The following is a 23,721-nucleotide window of genomic DNA, read 5'->3' as shown; positions in this document are numbered from 1 at the left end:
TCTGTCTCAAAAAAAAAAAAAAAAAAAAAAAAAGAACTGAACCTGAAAAGCACTTCTCCAATTCTGGGTTCTTCTTGACATCTCTTCCCAAGTTTGCTTTCCCATCCTTGAAACTGGGAAGGTGCCAGCAATGACTACAAAGCTCTTCACACCACTGACTTACTGCCCCTTTACCAATATCATTCAGCATCATTTCCCTTCTGCAAAGAGATCCTAGCATTATGGACTGTGACATAGAAAACTTATTTTTTAGGCTTGCCGTGATGTCTTGATCGTCTGCATTCCTTTTCTGGGCCTTCAGGAACTCTATGGGGTATTAGACCATCTCCTTGATAATGATCTACCAAGGGCCAGAGATTTCTACAGACAACTCTGTGTGAAACTGGTGAGTGTGCAGTAGATGCTGACTCCAAAAGAAGCAGGACAAGAGTCCAGACAAATCCTGGAAAGGCAAACAACATAGCAAGGACTCTCTGGCCAGAGCCAGAACTGCCTTAGAAGGATAGCAGTGTGCCTTGGTGTCCTGCTGCATTGCCCCCTGCTCCTTTCCCAAGTCCTGTCTGGGATCTGTTCTCCTCAGTTCCTGAAACTCACGTCTGTTAATCAATTCTTTAAGCCCAAGTGCCTTCCTGATTAAATTTATATCAAAGTAGTCATAAGACAATTTTCAATCAATGAATTTATGCCTACATGAGTGTTCACTGGCCTTTAGAGTTCCCTTCTGAGGACCTATAGGATGCTGAGTGTCAGAAAGGGTCACTTTCCAGTTGCCCTCTTTAACATACATCTCTTCTAGGCAAAGAAAAACCAGGAAATTCTATGGATTCTCCACACACACTCCTTCACCTTCTTCACCAGCAGCTGGGAGATGATCAGGAGTGCAGCTGTCAAACTCACAGGTGAGCTCACATCCACATTCCTTCATCAGTTATGTCTCCTTTTTTCCATCTAGTTTTGCTTTGACCTTCTCCCTCAAAGGAACCTGTTTTCCTCTGCAAGTGAAAACTCATAACCTTCTTCTGACTTATCAGCTCTCACTCTCCCCCCAGCCGAGCCCTCCATGCTCCTTCTTTCCATTTCCTAGTCATTGTTCCTTCTTTTCCCTAAGCCTTCGCTCCAAGCCTGCTGCCTCTACATAAATATTTTCCTTCACCCCATGCCTTAGTATAAACCATACTCAGCATTCTAAGCTCTGTTCTAGCTCAGAGCTTTGACAACAACATGATAAAAGTGAAAAGTGTGTTGAGGTAGAGGCCAGCAAACCCTGGCTCTGCTGTTTGATTCTGCACAATTTACTTATCCTCGCTGTTATCTGTGTGATCTATAAAACAAAACATAAGTAAATCTCTGAAGATCCTTCTATTATGAAATTCCAAGTCTTACCTTGAATCCTGTTCCAACTAATCCAGCTCACAGTGAACAAACCCACTTGCTTGGCCCTCCTTAAGACCAAGTTAAAGACAAAGGATTATTTATTGGATCATGCATATGATCTCCTCAATTACATTATAAACTTTTTGAAGACAGGGACTATATCTGACAACAACTGACCCCCACCAACAAAGACCATTGTCTTCTTTCCCAAATACACTCTGGATATGTGACCACTTCAGACATGCCACTTGGGACCCAATAGAGCTCACTCTTATATTATCCTACGGGGTGCAGGGAGAGTCATATAGTTTGCTCATTCACTAACCTACCATTTACCTTCTGACCAGGTGCAGAGTCTGAATCAATCCACTTTTCATGGTCTCTTCCCCTATAATGAAATCAGTAACTTTTTCTCCTTTTGACTTTAGATGCCATTGTTCACAATTTGACCAGCCAATATGTGGAATTATTAGACAGAGAACAACTGACCGCACGTGAGTACCAGCCCTAGTTTCTGCCCAGCATATTGTCGCATTCTTAGGGAAAGAGAAGTTCCATGTAGGTGCAGAAATTGAAAATCTTAGTACCAGTTATCATCTCTGATGCTCTCTAGACACTTCAGAGTGTAAAGCAACCTCCAGCTCCACCCCTTTGCAAGTGTCATTTCCAACACACTACAGTTTTCCAGGTGTCTAAATCTACTGATAACAAGGTCAGGGTCTTCTCTCCCCTGATTCCGATGTTAAAATAGTTTCTCAAGTTGTAGCTCTAAATCCTACATTTGGGTAAAATGTGAGCAGTAGGACATGAGACCCACAGAGGGCTGACCCTTGCTGGGGAGCCTTGAAGAGCTGTGTAGGTTGGGCCTTGGTTTGAGTTGCCCTTCCTGTGGGACTCTGACCCTCCTCATCCACTTAACCTTGCTTTGCTTTCCATTTCAGGGCTCCAAGATCTTCGACAAGACCCCTGTATCAGTGTCCAGAGAGCAGCTGAAGCTGCCTTGCAGACCCTCCTGAGAAGGTGTAAAGAGATAAGCATCATTCTGTGAACCATCAAGAAATAAACTGCTAGGCTTTTTTCTATAACTGACTCCTGTCTTCATCCTATTAATTCACAAATTTGTAGCAGCTTGAGGAGAGAGGATGGGGATCTCGAAGTGGTAGTATATTCCTTCCTCTCCAGGACCTCCCTGGTGGCTTCCATTAGTAAAAAATAAATACCACAAATTCACTTCAGAGATGACCTGTGATTTGAGCAGTGACAGCCACATGGCTGTGTGCACACTAGCCCTCCATCTGGAGAAGCTACATTCCAGCAGATATCAAAAAGTGACAGACTTTGCCACACATGACCCTGTTGCCATGAAGAAGAGGGCCATCATTGTTTTCCACACATAGCCCTTTCCTCTCAGATCTTTGTAAGCTTTGAATTACCACCCACACTGTTCTCTTTTTAAAATACAGTCTTATGATAAACTTTAACCTGTCTGTCGTCTCCCAGGTTGTAATTTATGTGTCAAGACTATGCCAAGTACTCATCTATCAAAGACACCTTCTGACATTCTATTAAATCTTATAGTTTCCTTTCCATTTTTATCCCAGGGCAATAGAGTGTCTGTGTGTGTGTGTGTGTGTGTGTGTGTGTGTGTATTAACCTTCTTCATAGTATCTGAATCCTAATTCTTTACTATTTTTCACAATGCATAAGTCAAAGGTTGCATACATGAAGTTACATACTTTAAAAGAAGTTTCTAACACAGAATCCGGCTCTCATTTAACACTATTACAATCACTTATTAGGAACATTGTTAGTATGTTCCTTTTGAATGTCCCTGCAAATTCCTATTACTTACATTCTGATCTCTCCATCCTCAAACTCTTTGGGGAAACATTGTTTGTTTCTTCAAAACCTAGGGACCAAACAAATCTCTTGGGTCAGAGATTCTGGGTCAGGAGGCCACTTATTTATTCATTTAACAAATATATATTGAATGCCTACAATTTTATAAGGCATTGTTATAGCCAGTGAGACTGAAACAGTGAGGGGAAAAATAGAAAAACTGTGCCCTCATGGAATGTCTATTCCAGGAAATCCATGTATAAGTTCCAGAGGATGGAGCCAGCCCTCAAGATGGCCCTCAATGGTTCATGCCTCCTGGTATCCATGCGCCTGTGCAATCCCCTCCCACAACAAATAGGACTGACCTGTGCAACCAATACACTACTTCAGAAATAATGGAATGTGACTTCCAAGACAAGGCCATAATGATATCGTACTCTCTTAACTCACTCACTCTGAGGGAAGCCAGCTGACATGTCATGAGGATACTCAAGTAGCCCTATGAAGAGTCCATGTGACAAAGAACTGATGCCTCCTGCAAACAGCCAGCACTAAATTGCAAGGCACAGAAATGAGCCACCTTCAGAATGGGTCCGTGAGCCCCAGTTAAAGTCTGTAGATGATTGAAACCTCACCGTGAGTGCAACCTATGATTGTGAGATAAAACACAGAATGCCCAGGTAAATTTGAATTTTGGATAAACATCGAATAATTTTTTCAGTAAAAATATGTCCCAATTATATACTGCACTAAAAAATTATTTGTTATTTATTTGTAATTTGACTTGAGAATCTTATATTTTTATTTGCTAAATCTGGCAACCCTCACACAATCTAATGAGGATTTTGAGCTGGAATCACTAAACTAAGCTACTCCCAAATTCCTGAACCACGAAACTGTGTGAAATAATAAAACTTTGGTTTCTTAAGCCACTAGGTCTTGAGGTAATTTGCTATGCACCAGGAGGTAACTATTACACAGAGGGTCTATGATCCCACCAAAATGGTATGCAAATTTCTGCGTATAATTGCACAGGTGCATTTTCTGGGTAATGGCTTTCATTAAATCCTTAATGGAGTCAGAAGCTATCCCCAAGCATAACATACATTAAACAGAGCAAAAAAAAAAAAGAAGAGGAAGGTAAATGATTGGGGTTAGTTGACCTCTTTTGCTCTTTTGGCAGGTTAAGTCAAAAGACTTCAAAATAACATTGTCCAATAGAACTTTCTGCAATGACAGAAATCAGCTTTTCTTCTACACTGATTGATATGGTAGCCACTAGCCACACGTAGCAACTGAGCACTTGAAAGGTAGCTAACGTATCTGACAAGTTATATTTTTTATTTTATTTTATTTTAATTAATTTAAATTTAAATAGTCTTGGGTCACTAGTAGTTATGATATTACACAGGACAGTTTCAGAATGTAGGGCAAGAAGTATTCATAGAATTGGGTTAAGCCACCCCCAAACTATAAGGATGTCCTCAACAGGAGTATAAATTCACTGACACAGGACTTTGTCACATACTTCTTTATATATCTCCACTGCTACTCCCCACTCATCCTAGCAACCAGCAAACGGCCTGTCTCATAAATTGACTGACGGAAATTAGGTAGAATGGCCCCATGAAATACATGTTGCCTCTGAATCTTTAACTGTCTAAACCCTTACCATAGAAGGACTCATTTTACCGTGACAAGAATTTCCCAGACTCTCTTTTCACGTACTGGCTGGACCCCTTACTAGCTATGTGCCTTGGGAAAACCATGTAACCTCTCTGTACTTTAATTTCTATATCTGTAAAATTAGGATAATAATTTTCTACATCAAAGTGCTATTTGGGGGATTAAATGAGTAACATGTGTTAGTCTGTCCAGGGACTATAACAAAATATCCAAGACTGGGTAATTTATAAAAAACAGACCTTGTTGTTCACAGTTCTAGAGGCTGGGAAGTCTAAGATGAAGGTGCCAGCAGATTTGGTGTCTGGTGAGGGCCTGTTCTTCATATGAGGTTCTTCTTGCTGCATCCTCACATGGTGGAAGAGGCAAATAAGCTCCCTTAAGACTCTTTTATAAGGATACTAATCCCACTCACGAGAGTGGAGCCTCTAAGACCTAATCACCTCCAAAGATATCCCCTTTAATACCAGAAGCTTGGCTGCTAAGTTTCAACATATGAATTTGGAAGGGGACACAAACATTTAGACCAAAGCACATGTAAAGAAAGCATTTAGAATCCTAGCACAGAATCATTGTTGAAGCAATGCTAACTATGCTGTTCAGAGACTGCCTAACAGGCTAGTACTGCTTTCAAGAGCTCTGAATCATGTTATTTTGCAACTCAGTACTCTGCCCTTTAACCCAACAGTGAGAGCCAGTGTTCTGCTGGTAAATCAGGGATGTTTAGCTTGGCTGACCCTGCTATGAAGGAAGTTTTACCAGAAAAGAAGAGAACAAAGATCACAGATGGGGAGAAATAAATAGGCTTCCAGTGAAAGAAGTCAGAAAAATTGCTTAACTAGAATTGTCCCTGTACTGTCATTGTTTCAAAGGATAAAATACAAAAAGAGACACTTCTTCTGGAGCCCTTAAAAGACCCTGAAATTATAGCGAAGATTTTCTAATATCATTTTATTATTACTCAATCTGGTCTCCAACCCCACCACTATCCTTCAGATTAAGTATAGAATTCAAAAATGCGTGGTCAATCTCAAGCAATAGTAACCTTGGGGCTAATCGGGAGCCCCCAGCAGAAAGCAACTTTCTGGCACGTAATTTTATACAGTTGCATCCTGGGAATTATCACTTCTTGAGATTTCTCTTTATTATTCATTTATTTCAGGTATCCCCTAAACCAGGACAGGAGAAAATGTGACAGAGTCAAGAGGAACATGAGGGAGGGACAGAGGAATTCATTGCAAATGTGTGTGTGTGCATAAGAATGCCAAGTCATGACCTGAAAAATGGCATTAACTTCCTACCTCTACTTTGTCCAACTTTATTTATCCAACAAAACATCCTTCCTTATTTATATTCCTTCGGGACAAAGTGTCCTGGATTTTATTTATTGAATTATGTGGTTATCCTGAAGGCAAGATAAATTTGGAGAATATAATTTTCCAAAGAGATGTGACTCACAGCTTCTTTTTCAATTTAGGAGCCACTGAAAGACACAAAGATAAGAAATTCCTCCTTCCACATTACCCACCATGTTTTTCCAAATATTCTCAGAGGTAAGAACTGAGAATTAAATTGGCCAGCATCCTAACACTTTCTTTACTGCACAGTGGTCAAAAACAGGCCCTATCTTGGAAATGTAGGGCCTTGCACACTGCTTATTAGCCTGCAGAACAAGTTAACCGAGACTTCAAATTTTTTCAGAAAAAGTAGGGGAGAGTTGAAATCCATGTTTACCCTGCTCCCAGTGGAATCATAAATAAACTATTCGTTATCCCACATCCAGTTGTCAGATGGTGTGCTCTGGTTAGGATCCTGAGAATGTGAGGCAGATAGGCTTGTGGGCAGGGCTCGTGAGTGGCAGTGTTCCAGTCCATTACATTCTTTTTTTTTTTTTTAATTTCAATAGATTTAGAGGATACAAGTGGTTTTTTGATACATGGATGAATTGTATAGTGCTGAAGTCAGGGCTTTAGTATACTCTCACCCAAATAGTATACATTGTACCAAATAGGTAATTTTTGATCCCTCACTCCCTTCCCACCCTCCTACCTTCTCAGTCTCCAAAGTCCATTATACCACTCTGTATTCTCATGTCTATGTTCATGATGGATATTTGTCTGTAGGTTTTTTTTTTTTCGGTTGTATTGTTTCCTGACTTTGGTATCAAGGTGATACTGGCTTCGTAGAATGAAGTAAAGAGGGTCCTCCTTCTTGATGTTATGGAACAGTTTCAGTAGGATAGGTATCAGTTCTTTGTAGGTCTGGTAAAATTTGGCTGTGAATCCATCTGGTCCTCCTTTTTTTAATCAGGAGGAATTTTTATGACTGATTCAATCTTGCTACTCAATAATTGATAGAACAAGCAACTGAACATTAATAAGAATATAGAAGACTTAAACAACACTATCAACCAACTTGACATTATTAACATGTATGAAACACTCCACTGAACAACAGAATGCAAATTATTTTCAAGTATACATAAAATATTTACCAAACTAGATCAAATTCTGGGCAATAAATCAAATCTCAGTGAATTTAAAAGGATTGAAATCATACAAAATATGTTCTCTAACCACTGTGGAATTGAACTAGAAATCAATAACAGAAAGATATCTGATATCTCCAAAATATTTGAAAAAATAGATGTTATTTAATAAAATAAATCAGTGTTTCATTAAAACTCCATACCCTCAAGGTCAAATCTTAGTAGTCCCATTTACAGGTGGGAATGCCCCTAGATTCACACACACACACACACACACACACACACACACAAAGATTCATGCAAAACTAGAGCTCTAAAAATTTGTATCAATCCACTTTAAAAGGTTAGTTGAAGAAATTCATCCTTTTTATATAGCTGGATCTTTTTAAAAAGAGTTACAGAAATTAGATGCTTTGTCTTTACCTCAGTAACCAAATCTTATACTGAATATTAGCTTATTTTGAATAGGACCAAGTATAGCAAAAATTTTAGAACCTGTTAAGATCTTCTACCAATGATAAATGCTATTACCATCTGCAACACATCATAACAGTGGTTAAAATATGAGTACTGAACCAAAGGGCTTGGATTTGCGTGTGTGTGTGTGTGTGTGTGTGTGTGTATAAAATAAAGTTACTTTTTTGTTGTGTTTTCTGCTTTTATTTTTTTTAATTTACACATAATACTTATACATATTTATGGGTACTGTGTGATATTTCAATACATGTATGCAATGTGTAATGATCGAATTAGGATAATCAATATATTCATCACCTCAAAGATTTATCCTTTCTTGTGTTGGGAACATTTGAAATCCATTATTCTAGCTATTTGAAAATATGCAATAAACTGTTATTTAATTATAGTCACCCTACAGTGCTATAGAACACTAGAACTTATTCCTCCTAAGTTTCTACCCTATATGACTATAATTTTATATTTGTTAACCAATCTCTCACTATCCTTCCCTCCCCTTTCTCCTTCCCATCCTCTAGTAATGACTATTCTGTTCTCTACTTCTAGGAGATCAACATAGTTAGCTTCCACATGTGGGTGACAACATGCATTATTTATCTTTCTAGGCCTTGTTTGTTTCAACTAACATAAAATCTTCCATGCTCATCCATGTTGAGAAAAGGCTGGGATTTGAACTATGGTTCCTCCACTTGTGATCTGTGTGAACATGGGTGAATTTATTATTATACTTTCTCTATGCCTCAGTTTCTTCATTTGTAAAATGAGGCTACTTATAGTACTTATTCCTAGTATGGTGCTGATTAAATGAGTTAATGTATATAAGGTGCTCACAGCAGTTACTAGCATGTGATAAGCAGCATTCAAGTTTCAGCTTTAAATATTAATGTTACTCTTTTTTATCACTAAGTTCTTTGTACTCCCCATCATAAGATTGAGTTCCAATGTTCCTTTTCAGAAGAGATGGTACTTCTCAGCCTGAGTTGCTCAGGACTTGTATTAGGTCTTTGAGGCACTGACAATATAATGTGAGAGAAAAACGTCTCCCCAGAATCTGCAGAAACAGCACATCAGGCTTTATAAATTTACTTTGATCTTTTTGCATTCCTTGAAAAGATTGGCAAAGGGCAAGCTTATCAGGTAAGATTCCTCACAAACCCACTGAATGAAGCAACAGGTTTGACCAATAAATTCCAGCAGTTCACGGTCTCTACTATGGACTAACGTCTGTATCTGCCCAAAATGCTTATATTGAAGACTTAATCTCCAATGTGATGGTATTTGGAGGTGGTGCCTTTGGGGGATAATTAGGTATAAACGAGTTCCTGAGAGTGGGATCCTCACGTTGGTATTAGTTCCCTTATAAGGAGAGTAGGAGAAGAGCTCCCTCTCTTTCTACCAAGTGAGTACACCGTGAGAAGGTCGCCATGTGCAAACCAGAAAACAGGTCCTCAACAGACACCAAATCTGCCAGCACCTTGATCTTGAACATCCCAGGCTCCAGAACAGTGAGAAATAAATGTTTTGTTTTTGTTTAAGCCACCCAGTCTGTGGTATTTTGTGGAAGCAGCCCAGACTGAAAGACCTTCTTTCTCCCGACAAAATGTGAAAGAACATTATTGAAGGCTTGTAATTCCCATCTACATACAAATAAACTGTCACCTCCAGCCACCTCCACTGCTAGAAGCAGGAGCAGCAGTCTCTTGGTAAGCCAGCATCCCAAGATCAACTTTCCCAGAATTTAGGCTTATTTGTTAATATTGTTTAGATCTCAGCAATTTCCAAGCTTCCTCTTTAAGCATTCTGCTCCCTTCTCTGCTGCAGTTCTCAACCATGAGCTTCTTCACCCTCAGTCAATGCTCCACAGAGAAGGTTAGAATAAGTCCTCTAACTATACTCAAAAGAAGGAAGTAAGAAAATTAGGAGGGACATACTTCCCATGTCACAAAAGAAAAGGCATGCCTATTTAATTCCATGCCAGCATTTCAGAATACCAGCTGTGCAGGTGCAGTGAGAGACCACCCCTGCATAACCCATGAATTCTGTAAGGCATAATTCACACATAACTGCCACTGGTATGCAGGACAGTAAAGGGTCCAGCACCACCCTGCAAGGCAGAAAAGCCACTTTCAGACCAAGCCTTCTGCTAACCAGCTATGTGACTGTGGACATTTGATTGAGCATTTACAGCCAGTGTACTGAGCAATGGTGGAGGTTGGGGGTGCACAGAACAATATAAGACAAGTCCCTATCCTTACCAGGCAAGAGGGGGTTTGGGGACCAGATCTCAAAGGTGCTTTTCTGTCAACTTTAATGAATCTGTGCACCATGTCCATGCTAAAGAGCCAATTATTACGTTATTATGAGATTCAAGATGCTTTGGAAGACTCATTATCGTCATACCAAAGCCATTTAATCCTATAGGGCCACAAGAGTCCAATTAGTGGGCTTGTCCACAGTTTTACATCAAGCCCGACTTCAGCAGTTGCTCTTGGTACTATCTGTGCAGAGAAGAGTTTCTGGACCTAGGGTTCCATTGTGGCCCCTCATTAAATACTGCCATAATGCACACTTGGGTTGTGTGTGGTCTAATGATATACCAATCCGGAGTCTCTCATGCTGATCACTTTCTCTTGAGATGTCAAGCAAAATTTTCCTTTGATAAGAAAATTCCATTTCACTGTTGCCGAAAATCCCTTTGACCTCTTTGTGTTCCCAGTCAACTTGGTCAGCTGATTATTTTGTAATGGACCCCCAAGTTAGCATCACAGATGCTCCATTTTTCTCTATCTTTGACATCATTGATGTGTCATGTGCCTAAGTCCCCTCCCCTGAAATTCAGTACAAGTCTCCTCTTGTAGGGACACATAAAAATAACAGTGATAACAGAGCAGTTCTCATGTTTGTCCTTTCACAGGAAATTGCCCTCAGCCTGTGAATCAAAAAGAACATTTTAATGTTCTTTCTTCTTTTTACCACCTTTTCGCCTCCAGCCCGCCCCTTTTGAAACAATGACAGTCTTTCCATCTGGTCCTGTTAACCCTTGGCTGAAAAAGCAAATTTTTCTACATGATTGATATTTTGAGTGTAAATCTAGAGCTCTGCCTTCAGAGCCTGACAGAAATAAATAAAAAGACAAATTATAGGTGCTTTGGTTGTCACAGCAGGGGCTCCTATCATGCCATCAGCTTTCTTGTCCACAAATGTGTGAACTGCCGGAAAGACTAAGGTAATTGAAAGGCAGGCATAAACCTCCCTAGTTTCTCAGATATTAACGGAAATTGCCTCCTACAGAGGTTGCTTTCTGGGTTAGTGTTCTGAAAGAGAAACAGGCCACTCTGCTTCTAACACAAGTATTGAATACACTTTAACTAGTCCATCAAGGAAGAAAAATCTCAGTAGACTGATATGGCTGCTCAGTTCTGCCAACCCTGTACTAAGAATGGCCCAATCTCTCTGTCTCTCTCAGTCTCTCTCTCTCTCTTCTCTCTTTCTCTCCCTTTCTATTTCTCTTTTCTCTTCTGTCTACTTCTTTCCCACTTCAGAGAGAGAAAGCGAAGTAGTAGATACACCTGAGCATTCGCTTCATCTTTTACCCAAAATATGTGACATCTTAGTATATCATCAAATTTTTGATGACCACCTCCACTAACTACTATGCTGGTCTCACAAATAATCCAAATGCCTGTGGTGAGTTAGTGTATGTGTTGTGTGTGTGTATGGTTATAAGAAATCTGGATAAGAATAGAAAGAAACTATAGGACAAATGATAAACCATGGTACTATAGTTTGAATGTGTCTCCCAAAGCTCATGTGTTGGAAACTTAATCCCCAATGCAACAGTGTTGACAGATGGGGCCTAATAAGAGATAATTAGGCCATAAGGGCTCTGCTCTCACGAATGGAGTATGCTGTTATTACAGGAGTAGGTTACTTATTGAGAGGGTGGGTTTGTTATAAAAGTGAGTTTGGCTCCCTCTGGCTCTCCTGCTCTTGCCCTCCAGCTTCCACCATGGGACAATGCAGCATGAGGGCCCTTGCCAGATGCCAGCACCATGATCGTGGACTTCCCAGCCTCCAGAACCAGAAGCCAAATAAATTTTTGCTCATTATAAATTACCCAATCTTATTCTATTATAGCAGCATAAAATGGACTAAGACATGTGGGGCTCAAAAATATTAAGACACATACTTATCTTAACCTAAGGAAAAAGTGACTAATGATTCATGTGTAGGCAGATAATAAGCTGTTTCAGGGAATGCTGGGTAAACCAGCTGCTCAGCACCTACAGCTCTGACCTGTTACTCAACAACTAGATAGATTCACAAGTCTCCTGTGAAGCTGAGATTAACCATGATCTGCCCAGCTGAGAGAGGAGCCCTCAGTCAAATCAGCCAGTTACCTGGCCAGTTGCTGTTAGGTAACCCAAGGTTTTAGGGGTTCTTTGTCAGATTTTCTGCTTGCCACTCCACACCCCTGCCATATCCCACCTGAATATCTAGAACCTTCCCTCTGTTTTAAGGCAATTACAAGTGTCCTGGACTGGTGGGGAGGAAGGTTATATGCAGAACAGTTTGAATGGGGCTCATTAACTCATAGGGCACTGATAAGCAGCACTTCTATTGATTATTTATTAAGAAGTGTGTGAGATGTCATAGGAAGGCACTTCTTAATGCAATTAGGAGATGTTCTAAGGCAACTTCTCTGCCCAGGTAACTTACAGTGTCCATGAAAGTTGTCTGTGATGGTCTGTAGGATGTATCTTGGCTCCCCTGTAGCTCCCTGAAGCTAGCGATGATTACTGCACCAACCAATTTCCTTCTCTCCCTCTAGTCCCTCCAAGCTCCAGGTGACTTTAATCTTGGTACTTTCTGCTTTCTTAGCCCAGGTGACCCATTCCTGATCTGAGGCAGAGGGAAGGGCAGGCAGGGGGTAATTCTCACACTCCATACTCCCTCTATCCTCTTTCAATTTATTTTCATGGCATAAGTAGTCCCCCTAGCTTTCTTTAAAGCCTCTCTATAGGTGTTCAAGAACTAGTTTCAAAACATTTTTTAAGACTCAATATTGAAAATGACTTTCTCCTTGCAGACCTGCTACAATAATCCTAATCCTCCATAGGCAATTGTGAATGTCTCTGTCTGACTAGAAGAAAGATCAGCACATAAATGCTCAGAAAAGAAAAAGAGGCAAATAATTTTGCATTTGAAGACAGCATCTCTCTACAACCACATTCACTGCTCCCCTCCTTCTCCAAGTCATTAATCCTTTACTTCTCCTTCAATAACTCTGATGAGACTTCTTTCTCAAACCTCTTAATGGTTACATCTACTAGCTTCTTTTTATCAGACCTCAGTCTCTAATAGCATTTGATAACGTTGGCCATATCCTCTGCATTAGGAAGGGGGTGTGGTGATACATAAGCAGTAGGAATTTAACTCCATGCTAGCTTAAGTTAAGAGGAGAAATTATTGGAAGGATTCTGAGGTATTTCTTCCTAAATGAATTACTTATTCAACCCTTTGTCTCAGGGTCTGCATTCAGGCCTGGCATTTTCAAATCTATCCCCCACCCCAGAGTAGAAATTAACTCTGTAATAACCTCTAACAAGTGCAGTTGAAATGTCTGAATGTTATTATTTTCAATCAGCTGAAACCTGCCTCCTTGTAATTTCCACATATTATTTCTGCATCTTCCCTAAAGGCACACTTTGGTATAAAAAGCTAGATCTGGATCATAAAACTTCAGGCAAGAACCCATTCACCATTCCTCATAGAAATCTTCTCTAAAATTAAACATAATACAGATGAAACAATTCTGAAGAATAGTATCTTTAATGAGTTTTCTAATCCTTGTCATCTTAACTGAAGTTTTGTTGAAATGTATTTATCAGCATGAGAACAATACAGAGATAGTGGTTGTATATAAAAAAACATACTTTAAATTTCATTTAAGCCCACTCATTTCACCTCCCACGGCCATGTTTTTGTTTTGATGAAAGATGAATAAGGGATAAATAGAAGGCCAATGTTTCAAACTAATCTACCTGTATATTCCCTGAAAAAGCTGGGAGCGTATCCATGTTAGGGAAAACTGTTCTCAAATATGCAATCGCTCAATACCTCGGGTGTGAACTGATGCTTCTTCCATAACAGAAAAGGAAGAGGCACAAATCGCAGATCTTGTGTCTGATACTTACTAAAGAAAAACCCCAAAGAGAAAACTGAATTGTATTTGTTCTTAGACAAAAAGACAAAAAGTGCCCCTGTGGCTACAGCATGATGAATTCTGCTCTGACATTTCAGTGGTTCAATCCCCTGACAGGAACAGGGATCCTCACAGGTGGTGGCTGACTCAATAGGGTGAGGCATGAGATTACTACTCGGGATGGAAATAATTGTGTCTGTCTTTTGTCACTCAAGGTCCACTTTGAATTTAGTTGCATTGAGGGAAGCCAACCTCTCTAATCAGGAAATCGTGTTCTTTCTGTTTTCCTAATCAGTTTGTAGACTGTGCTCTGGCCCACGGGCTGGGTCAATCATACTTAATAGAATCATATTGCTGAAGGAAGTATTCAAGTGTCTCTAGTCTAATCCTCTAATGTTACAAGTAAAAAAATGTCAAGGTCCAGAAAAGTTAGCAATTTTTCCAAAAACACAGAGCTGGCTTGTGCAAAGGCTCATGAAATGTCTTCATCCTGACTGATATTAAAAAGAAGAAAAAAAGAGCATCCAGATTCAGGTTTGGGAGAACAAAGGGTTGTGGTTATACAGATGGCTGGGAATTGAGGAAAGAAGTGGACACGGGAGAAGGAGAAAGAATGTGCCTCCGTGCTGGAAAAGCTGTCCCAGTGCCCAGATGGGCAGCTGCTTTAACTCAGCCCCAGCTGCCTGCTGGGTTCCCAGCAAGACGACCAGGCCCTCCAGGAAGCCTACTGGGTTTCTGCAGCGCAGGGCCTGGTGCTGGTGATGGAGAAGCTGAGCCCTCTGCATCTCAGGACGCCCGCCTCACACTCAGACACTGTCTGCTCCTTGCCGTTCACTTCCGCACAGACACTGAACCCTTCTTCCTCACACTCCGATGCTTCTCGACAGACACATTTGTTGCTCTGGGCTGGAAAAATAAGCGAGAGAGGCTTAATGGCACATTGTGGAGGTGGGGGAGTCAAAGCACATTACCTCCAAAGTAATGATGTGGTGATTAGAGAGCTATAGAAGCTCCTGTCTTGAATGCTACAATACACTGTCCCCTGGAAAAGCAGTACAACCAGAAAATTAAGGCATTTTGCTCCACTCAGAATAAATAGATTTTGAGCTTGGTGCCAAGCTTTCTATTGCTTGGACCCACATGGGGAGGTTCATCCAAGTCAAGAGCTCTCCAGCTCTCTCCTCATCCATGCTGCTGTCCGTGTAAGCCAGCAATGGCATATAACCTTTCTTCCCCCCAGACCTCAGCAAAGAGCTGAGAGTCAAGGCTCACACAGGGAGAGAGAAAGAAAAGAGGAATTAAGCCTGCTTTGAGAGAGGGAAAAGGCATGGCATACAAAAGGCCACACATCCCAAGAAACAAATCAGAAATGAATTGAGGAGGCCAGGAGTCTGTACAAAGAAAGTACGTAGCTGGAATGCACCAGCCAGGTGTCTCCAGAAGGAGAGTAGTAAGGTCACCCAGCAGACAGTGGTGACCACCAAAAGGAAAGGGACCCAGACATGGCAAGGGTTACATACGTCATTGTCTGGGCTGCGAACCGTGAGGGAGTGAGGGGAAAGGTGTCCAGTGGGTATAGACCAGGAGCGGCAGGGACTGAAGAGCTGACACAGACCTATGGATCACCAAGCCAAATTTACAGATAGAGAGACTCAGGGAGTGACTTGGCTCTAGAGATTCGGCCCTTCCCCTTTCATAGGATGGCCCAAACCGTGGGAGGTGTGCCGTGCCCTTGGTGGTATTCAAGATCATTGTATGTGCTACTTGGACATAACAGTAGCAAATATTGAATCACAACTCAAGAAAGTATTAACAACTCCTTTTTCTATTCTCTTAAATCCATCTGATTACTTCTAAGAGAAAATGTCAGCTTGACAATAATCCATTTTTAACACCCTCTGACACTTGCTTAACAAAAAGAAAGAGCATCGTCAGTCTCAGAGGAGTATCTGGCTACAATCCACAACTTATTTTGTTCCATTACATGTATTTTTATAGTTACCTAATATTTATGGCAAGTGATACTTCCTTTTAATGACATGATATAAAGTCTCTATTTTTAAAAAGTTATTTTTATATCAGTCTTTTTAAAAATGAGTACATAATATGGATAATGCAAGGACAGAGCAAAAGTCATGAAAGTGGAATGGGAATCCCCAATGTTTGGGGGAACATTCTGACCATCAGAAATTGTTTCTTATCCTTTGAATTCCCTGATCTGTGCCCCTCTGCAGAGAAGGGAGTGGGGAAGGGACTAGTTCACTGTCAAACCAGTCTGAGTCTTTAACACCTTCAGGTATCTGCTTGGACCCACTGCTAAACTAGAAACCAGATTTTTAAAAACCTCAGTATGGTGACTTTAGCATTCTTATTTAAGTTACAAATATGAAAGGCTCCTTACTGTCACATTTTTCCCATAGTGGACACGCTCCACAAACTTTCTCAGCTGAGGCAGGCAGAGTACAGCTGTCTCTACCAGTAAGAGTGTAATTTCTACCCTGACAGTGGAGAACATGCATCTTGCAAACTGTCAGTGGCAGTATTCTTTTGCTTCTCTCATCTCGAGCACATACATCCAAGGAAGATCTGAAAAGAATATGTTAATGACATTATCTACAAAATTTTTAATCTTAAAAGCAGAGGAGAAGTGAAAAGTGAGACTCTGAGCTTTGTGCCCCTGGATGTTATCACCCACAACAAAAAAATGGGACAGAAACTCAAATCCCCTTCACTCCTAGGGCCCAATCTGGATATTCAAAATGAGCCTATTTATAGGTACTCTTTATTTGCTCACCATTTTTACAAGCATAGATATCTAGTATTGATCTAGTTTCATCTAGAACAGATCAGATACAGAAAATCAGATGAGAAGGCAAGGTCTGCTAGCAACAGCTACTGGATTGACAAGGAAGGAGACAGAAAATCAGCAAAGATCAAGCATTCAATGAGTTCATCGTCAAATGAGATCACTGACTGCAGGAGAAATGAGTTCCTCCCAGCCCAGCTACCAAGAGTTCATGTCCATAAAACAGCATCACCAATAATTGATGGCTCTGAGTCATCAAGGGAAGATAAAACTATATTTCTCAATGCTATTTTTTTTTTTTTTTTGAGACAGAGTTTCACTCTGTTGCCCAGGCTAAAGTGCCATGGTGTCAGCCTACCTCACAGCAACCTCAAACTCCTGGGCTCAAGCGATCCTCCTGTCTCAGCCTCCCGAGTAGCTGGGACTACAGGCATGCACCACCATGCCCGGCTAATTTTTCTATATATATTTTTAGCTGTCCATATAATTTCTTTCTATTTTTAGTAGAGACAGGGTCTCACTCTTGCTCAGGCTGGTCTCGAATTCCTCAGCTCAAACAATCCGCCTGCCTCGGCCTCCCAGAGTGCTAGGATTACAGACATGAGCCACTGCGCCCGGCCTCTCAACGCTATTTTTAAAAGTATCTATGTTTACAAAATAGTTTAGAAATATTTCCGGAGGGCCAGATGGGTGACTCATATCTGTAATCCCAACTATTTGGGAGGCCAATGCAGGAGGATAACTTGAGGCCAGGAGGATCACTTGAGGCCAGGAGTTTGAGACCAGCCTGGGAAATATAGCAAAACCACGTCTCCAAAAAAAAAAATGAAAAAAAATTAGCCAGGCACAGTGTTGTGTGCCTGTAGTCCAAGCTACTTAAGAGGCTTGCTTGAGTCCAGCAGTCCAAGGCTGCAGTGAGCTATGATCATACCATTGTGCATCCAGCCAGGGTGACACAGGGAGACTCTGTCTCAAAAAAAAATAAATAAATAAAAGGAAAGAAATATTTCCATAAAACGTGTTTCTTTTTTTGCAAGCATTGGTGCTAAAATGATAAGATACAGCTGTTTAGAAATGTCACTATTAAAAAACCCCACATTTCTGAATGCTGATGAGTAAGGAAGAAATTGCTATACATGAAACCTTAGACAACAAAGCATTTTTGTATGTCAGATAGAGTCATAAAGAGTCTACATTCACATATTTTATTTATTTCTAATATTTTTCTCTTTGACCAAGAGCTAAATTTACTTGGAGTTATTTACATAACAGAAACAAATCCTATTGGTTTTTGTATCTATCTTTTGATCTGTTTATTTAAACTTTAGATAGAATGACTCAGAATGGCTGAAAAGGCAGAGACCCTACCATATTACCTTGTTAGCATTTGAGACCTTGAAATGATATGAAAATTCATACCATGTCTACAACAGGCTGTAGATAAATTAAATAAATTGGGGAAGTTGAAAAGAGGATGAAAGTGAATCACAGTGAACAATTATTATTAGAGAACAGCAGCAGAGTCAGAATATCAGAATCAGAATTACCTGGGCTGACCACCATTTCCATTCATACCATTTAGTTATATTCTTCTACACACCAGAAGTTACTATATAGAGGCGCTATTAACCTACTTTAAGTTCAAGAAGTTGGATATGGGTTTTGATGACCATAATAACTGAAAGTCAAGAAATTCATCGGTAAATTAGTGTTTTGGTTCTTGACCTTAGAGATGATCAATAAATCGGGGGGCTGAGGATCTGTTTCCTCCCAGATCCACTCTCCAGCTCTTCTCCACCTGCCTGGGAGACTGCGGCATATGGACTACATCATGGGCTCCCTTGTCCTCTAGCTTCAGTCAGTTTGATCGGGTGGGAGCACAGGCAGGAGGTTGCAGGCAGGAAGGAGAGTGCAGCTGGGGTGTTTGTTCCCCTGGCTCACTCCTATGGGATCTCTGAGGTCCCTAAAATGAGTATCAGCTCCTCCACAGAGCCTTGTCTCCAGGGTTTCCGAAATGCTCCCTCCTCTCTCCTTCAGGCCTGGGTGTGACATATGGCCCAAGCTGTTACCAGCCCAAGAGTACTGCCCTGGGGCTTGTCATTTCCTTTACTCTGCTCATACTTTTGTAAACAGTCCTGCTAAGAAACCTCTTCTTGTCCTAATGTAATTGTGCCCTCTGTATCCTACTAGGACCATGACACAAACGTCTAGTAACTACTTTAGATATCCTCCTACAATGCAGTAATTTCAAGTTGGTGGCAATCTTACAATGCAAGTCTAGATTAGATGCTCAAGAATCAGAAAAAGCAGATGCTCTTTATCTATATTACTTTAAGAGCTTATGTCCCATGAGAATTTTAGCTCTAATCTTCTAAAGCTCTAAATCCTCAGGTGACAGTTTTGTCACTTTGCTCCATTCTATATATAAAACAAGCAGTGCCCAAGTAGTCTTTCAGCCTTTCTCATTAGCCAGATTGGAACACTGCTCAATGCCATGGCTGTCAGCCCCAGTGACCCAAGCAGATAACAGGCAGCAGATGGACCAGATTAAAAATGCAAAGACCCTTAACCCTTGGTAAGCTACGCCTTCAATCTAGCAGAGACTAGCATCTAAGAAATCATCACATTTATCTTGAATAAAATAAAACAGAGAAGTGAGCAAAGACAGAGCTTACCCACATTCATAGGGCATCTTACAAACACATCTTGAATTCTGCAGTTTCTCCCAGCGCTGACAATTAGGTACTGCCTGTGTTAAAGGGGCATCTAAAAACAAAAGGATAAGGGAGATGCAATTGTTGGGAGAAGAGCTGTCCATAGTAAACAAGGTATTATTTGAATTGTTGGCACAGGGTCTGCAGTATTCTCAACTGCAATGAGTTTACACAGTAAATATAATAATAATAATAAAACTGTAAAGCATTTTACAACACAGAGTAGCCTAGGAAAACTCTACAAATAATTGCATTGGTAATAAGAGCTACTATTTCTTGAGCATTTACAATTGGTCGTGCACTTTTCATACATTGAGATATATAAGCCACCCTTAAAAAATGCCCATTTAAAAGATGAGAAAACTAAGGGTCAGAAAAGTTAGAAAACTGGTGTTAGTTCACACATTTAACCAATTGGCTGAGCCTGGATTTAAGTCCACATTTGTCTGAATCCAAGGCCAGTAAAGGGCTCCCTTTCAAGAAGTTGGTGTTTGGAGTTTAGACTGCATTTTGCCCACTGTGCCTATAATGAGACAGAAAGCAGCAATGTAACTTGACTTATACACAGAGAAGAGAACTCCCCGGGATCCCGAGGAGGCCTGCAATAACCTCTCACATGTAAGTGTCTAAGTGGTCTCCCTCAACAGTGGGTAGATGTCTGGAGGTACATACATTAATAAAATTCTTTCTGTAGGCGAGGGAGGCAAGATGGCTGACTAGAGACATCACTGCTGGACCATCCCGGAGGAAGGAAGGGTTTCAGGAAAAGGAGAGGGGAGAGGAGATGCAGCTTAGGTGTAGATCATAGAGAGAAGTGCTGGAGCCTGCCAGGGACCCCACAGAGGAAAAGTGCAAAGCGGAGAAGGAAGAAAATAAAGGAAAATAGTTATCAGCGAAGATTAAACCCAGAGAGGCTCGGTGCCCAGTGAAGGGGTATGGGGGTGTCCTTTTCTCTCTCCCATACTCCTTTGGTGACCAGCGGGCTACCAAGTTTCTCGGATGCTTTTCCACCCCCACGAGCCCAAGCACTGAAGCAAACATGGAAGAGTGGGCAGAACTTGCGTGATCTCAGAGTTTAGACATTCCATGTGGGGTTCCCCTCCAAGGACAGTGACGTGAGAGGCCAGAGAGCAGGCTTTCTTCCATTCAGACTCTTATTACTCCCTCTCTCCTGCACCCACTACAGCCAGAAGAGTAGTTTTAGCCAAGAATTTGGTGATTGGCTGCCTCCCCCAAGAGAGTGCGTCCTGAAGTCTAAGGTTTCCACGAGACTGGGGCCCATGCCTTTCCCCCTTGAGGACCTGCAGGGCACGTGATCTGGGAGCTCCCTGCCCACCAGCATTTTGTGGAGACACATGCCAGTAGGTCAGACGTGCAGGCTGGATCCCATGTCCCCTGGACTTGAGTGGGTCACTGGGGGACACAATAGGGGGGGCGGTTTGGGAGCTGGACTTGGGGGGCAAGAGAACCCAAGTGGGCAGAACTGATGGGAAAATACATGGGGGTCTGAGACACGGCAATCTGGGAGACAGCCCATCCCCCCAACAGGAAAGCCACACTATTAGAGTAGGGCAGGTCCTCTGGCGGACCCACCCAGGGAGCCATAGTGACCAAGTGTGGTGCATTCAGGCACTTGGGCTGTCAGGCAACTGTGTCCCCCTCCCCTATCCATTACAATCAGGAGAGTAGTTTGAGCCAAGAATTTGGTGAGCAGCCGCCTCTCCCCAGCTGGCTGAGGTTTCCACAGAGAGTGGGACCCACACCTTTCCCACTGAGGACCTGCAGTGGGCCTGGGGTGCCTGTTCTGGGAGCTCTCTGCCCACTAGTGTTTCACGGAGATGCACACCAGAGGGTCAGACACCATGCTGGACCCCATGCCCCCTAGATTTGAGCTGGCTGCTGAGGGCCTCAGTGGGAGGTTTGGGAGATGGATTCAGGGGGTGAGGGAGCCCATGTGGACAGAACTGACAGTAGAATAATGAGATGCAGCAATCTGGGAGAGCACCCATCCCCCCAACAGGAAAGCCACACTGTTGGATTAACACTGGTTCTCTCCAGTGAGGAAGATCTCAACCCAGGGTGCCATAGAAACCAAGAGTTCAGGCACCTACTCATGAGCAGCCCTCCTTGTCTGGAGTGCCCTGCAGGTCCAAAAACAGTAGATGCTGGCATGAATGCAGAGAGAAAGGCATGCTCATACACTGTTGGTGGGACTGCAAATTAGTACAACATCTATGGTAAACAGTACAGAAATTCCTCAAAGAACTAAATGTAGACCTACCATTTGATCCAGAAATATCACTACTGGGTATTTACCCAAAGGAAAGTAAGTCATTTTATCTAAAAGGCATCTGCACCCAAATGTTTATTGTAGCACAATTCACAATTGCAAAGATGTGGAATCAGGCCGGGCGCGGTGGCTCACGCCTGTAATCCTAGCACTCTGGGAGGCCGAGGCTGGTGGATCGCTAGAGGTCAAGAGTTCGAGACCAGCCTGAGCAAGAGTGAGACCCCGTCTCTACTAAAAATAGAAAGAAATTATCTGGCCAACTAAAAAATATATATACAAAAAATTAGCCAGGCATGGTGGCACATGCCTGTAGTCCCAGCTACTCGGGAGGCTGAGGCAGGAGAATCGCTTAAGTCCAGGAGTTTGAGGTTGCTGTGAGCTAGGCTGACGCCACGGCACTCACTCTAGCCCGGGCAACAAAGCGAGACTCTGTCTCAAAAAAAAAAAAAAAAAAAAAAAAAGACGTGGAATCAACCCAGGTGTTCATCAATTCATGAGTGGATTAATAAAATGTGGTATATGTACACCATGTAGTACTACTTAGCCATAAAAAAAGATGAATTAATACCTTTTGCAACAATCTGGATGGGATTGGAGACCATTCTCCTAAGTGAAGTATCTCAAGAATGGGACAAAAAATACCACTCACTATTAAATTGGAACTAACCAATAAGCACACACATGCACAAAGGGAAGTAAAACTCAATGGAAAGCAACCATAGGGAGGGGAGGAAAGGAGGGGAATAAATCAACCTAATGGGTACTATAAACACTTATTTGGGTGATGGGCACACCTATAGCCAGGACTCAAGCATTACAAAAACGATCCATGTAGCCTAAAATATTTGTACTGCCTTAATATTTTGCAATAAATAAAAAAAATTCTTTCTATAACTGTATATTTTATAGCAACTGATAAGAAGTCAACCATCATTCTTATTTTGGCAGGAAAACAACTTGGTCCAGCCTACAAGGGCATGATTGACTGCCATTGCATCAGCTATCCCTGATTGCAATGGGAATAATCTAAAACACCCTGATGTTTTCACCTCCTGCCAGCTTCATTACATTGGAGTTCATTGGCATATACTTTTGCATCATAAAAGTAGATACTCCAATTTATCTGAAGAGGATGTTTTTATAACTGCCCAAACTACAGAATACTTCCTTACTTTAAACATGACAGTACAATCTTGTGAACAATTCAAAAACTTATAAACAATGGTAGCAATGTGAAGTATGCCTGCTGTCGCCAACAATCTCAATAGCAGTACTCATTCTTTACAAATGGTGCTATCCTGAATTGGATCTTAGAACATAGAAAGGACATTAGTGGGAAAACCGGTGATACCTGAATAAAGGATGTAGTTTAGTCAAGAGCATTGTACCAATATTAACTTCTTAGTTTTAACCAACCAAGTCATGTGAAGTTATGTAAGATGTTAATATTATGGGAAAATGGGTGAAGGGTATATAGAAACTATATTTGCAACCTTTCTGAAACCTAAAATTATTCTAAAATAAAATGTTTTTGTTTTTGGTGTTTTTTTGTTTGTTTGTTTTTTGTTTTTTAATGGTATTATCTACATCAGTGCTTCTCAACCAGAAGCAGTTTTGCTCCCAGGGGACATTTGACAATCACTAGCGACATTTTTGATTTTCACAATTAGAGGGTGCTACTGGCACCTGGTGGATAGAGATCACGGATGCTGCTGAACATCCTACCACTCACAGAACAGGTTCCCACAGCAAAGAATTATCAGCCTCTAAATTCCAATAACACTGAGGTTTAGAAGGCTTAATCTGGATATACCGAAACTTATATTAATGATCAAGCCATGTAAA

The 23,721-nt window shown here is 41.3% G+C and overlaps 2 protein-coding genes across 2 annotated transcripts in view; one reads left to right on the top strand and one right to left on the bottom strand.

Annotated features, from left to right (window-relative positions):
- Positions 1-2,451, top strand: part of MROH2B (maestro heat like repeat family member 2B) — a 58,838-nt gene extending 56,387 nt beyond the window's left edge. The window contains exons 39-42 of the mRNA XM_069492264.1: positions 254-385; positions 797-899; positions 1,803-1,868; positions 2,316-2,451. Coding sequence (XP_069348365.1) covers positions 254-385; positions 797-899; positions 1,803-1,868; positions 2,316-2,422 — 408 coding nt within the window. The 3' untranslated portion in view covers positions 2,423-2,451. The remainder of the gene's footprint in view (positions 1-253; positions 386-796; positions 900-1,802; positions 1,869-2,315) is intronic.
- Positions 2,452-13,709: 11,258 nt separating this feature from the next.
- Positions 13,710-23,721, bottom strand: part of C7 (complement C7) — a 56,609-nt gene continuing 46,597 nt past the window's right edge. Inside the window, exons 16-18 of the mRNA XM_069492128.1 lie at positions 19,548-19,638; positions 16,468-16,652; positions 13,710-14,972 (exon numbers count right to left, since the gene is read on the bottom strand). Of these exons, the coding sequence (XP_069348229.1) occupies positions 14,791-14,972; positions 16,468-16,652; positions 19,548-19,638 (458 nt within the window). The 3' untranslated portion in view covers positions 13,710-14,790. The remainder of the gene's footprint in view (positions 14,973-16,467; positions 16,653-19,547; positions 19,639-23,721) is intronic.

The sequence above is a fragment of the Eulemur rufifrons genome, chromosome 17, assembly GCF_041146395.1.
Source record: "Eulemur rufifrons isolate Redbay chromosome 17, OSU_ERuf_1, whole genome shotgun sequence".
In the NCBI taxonomy this organism is placed as follows: Eukaryota; Metazoa; Chordata; class Mammalia; order Primates; family Lemuridae; genus Eulemur; species Eulemur rufifrons.
This window is presented reverse-complemented; position numbering and strand designations above follow the sequence as displayed.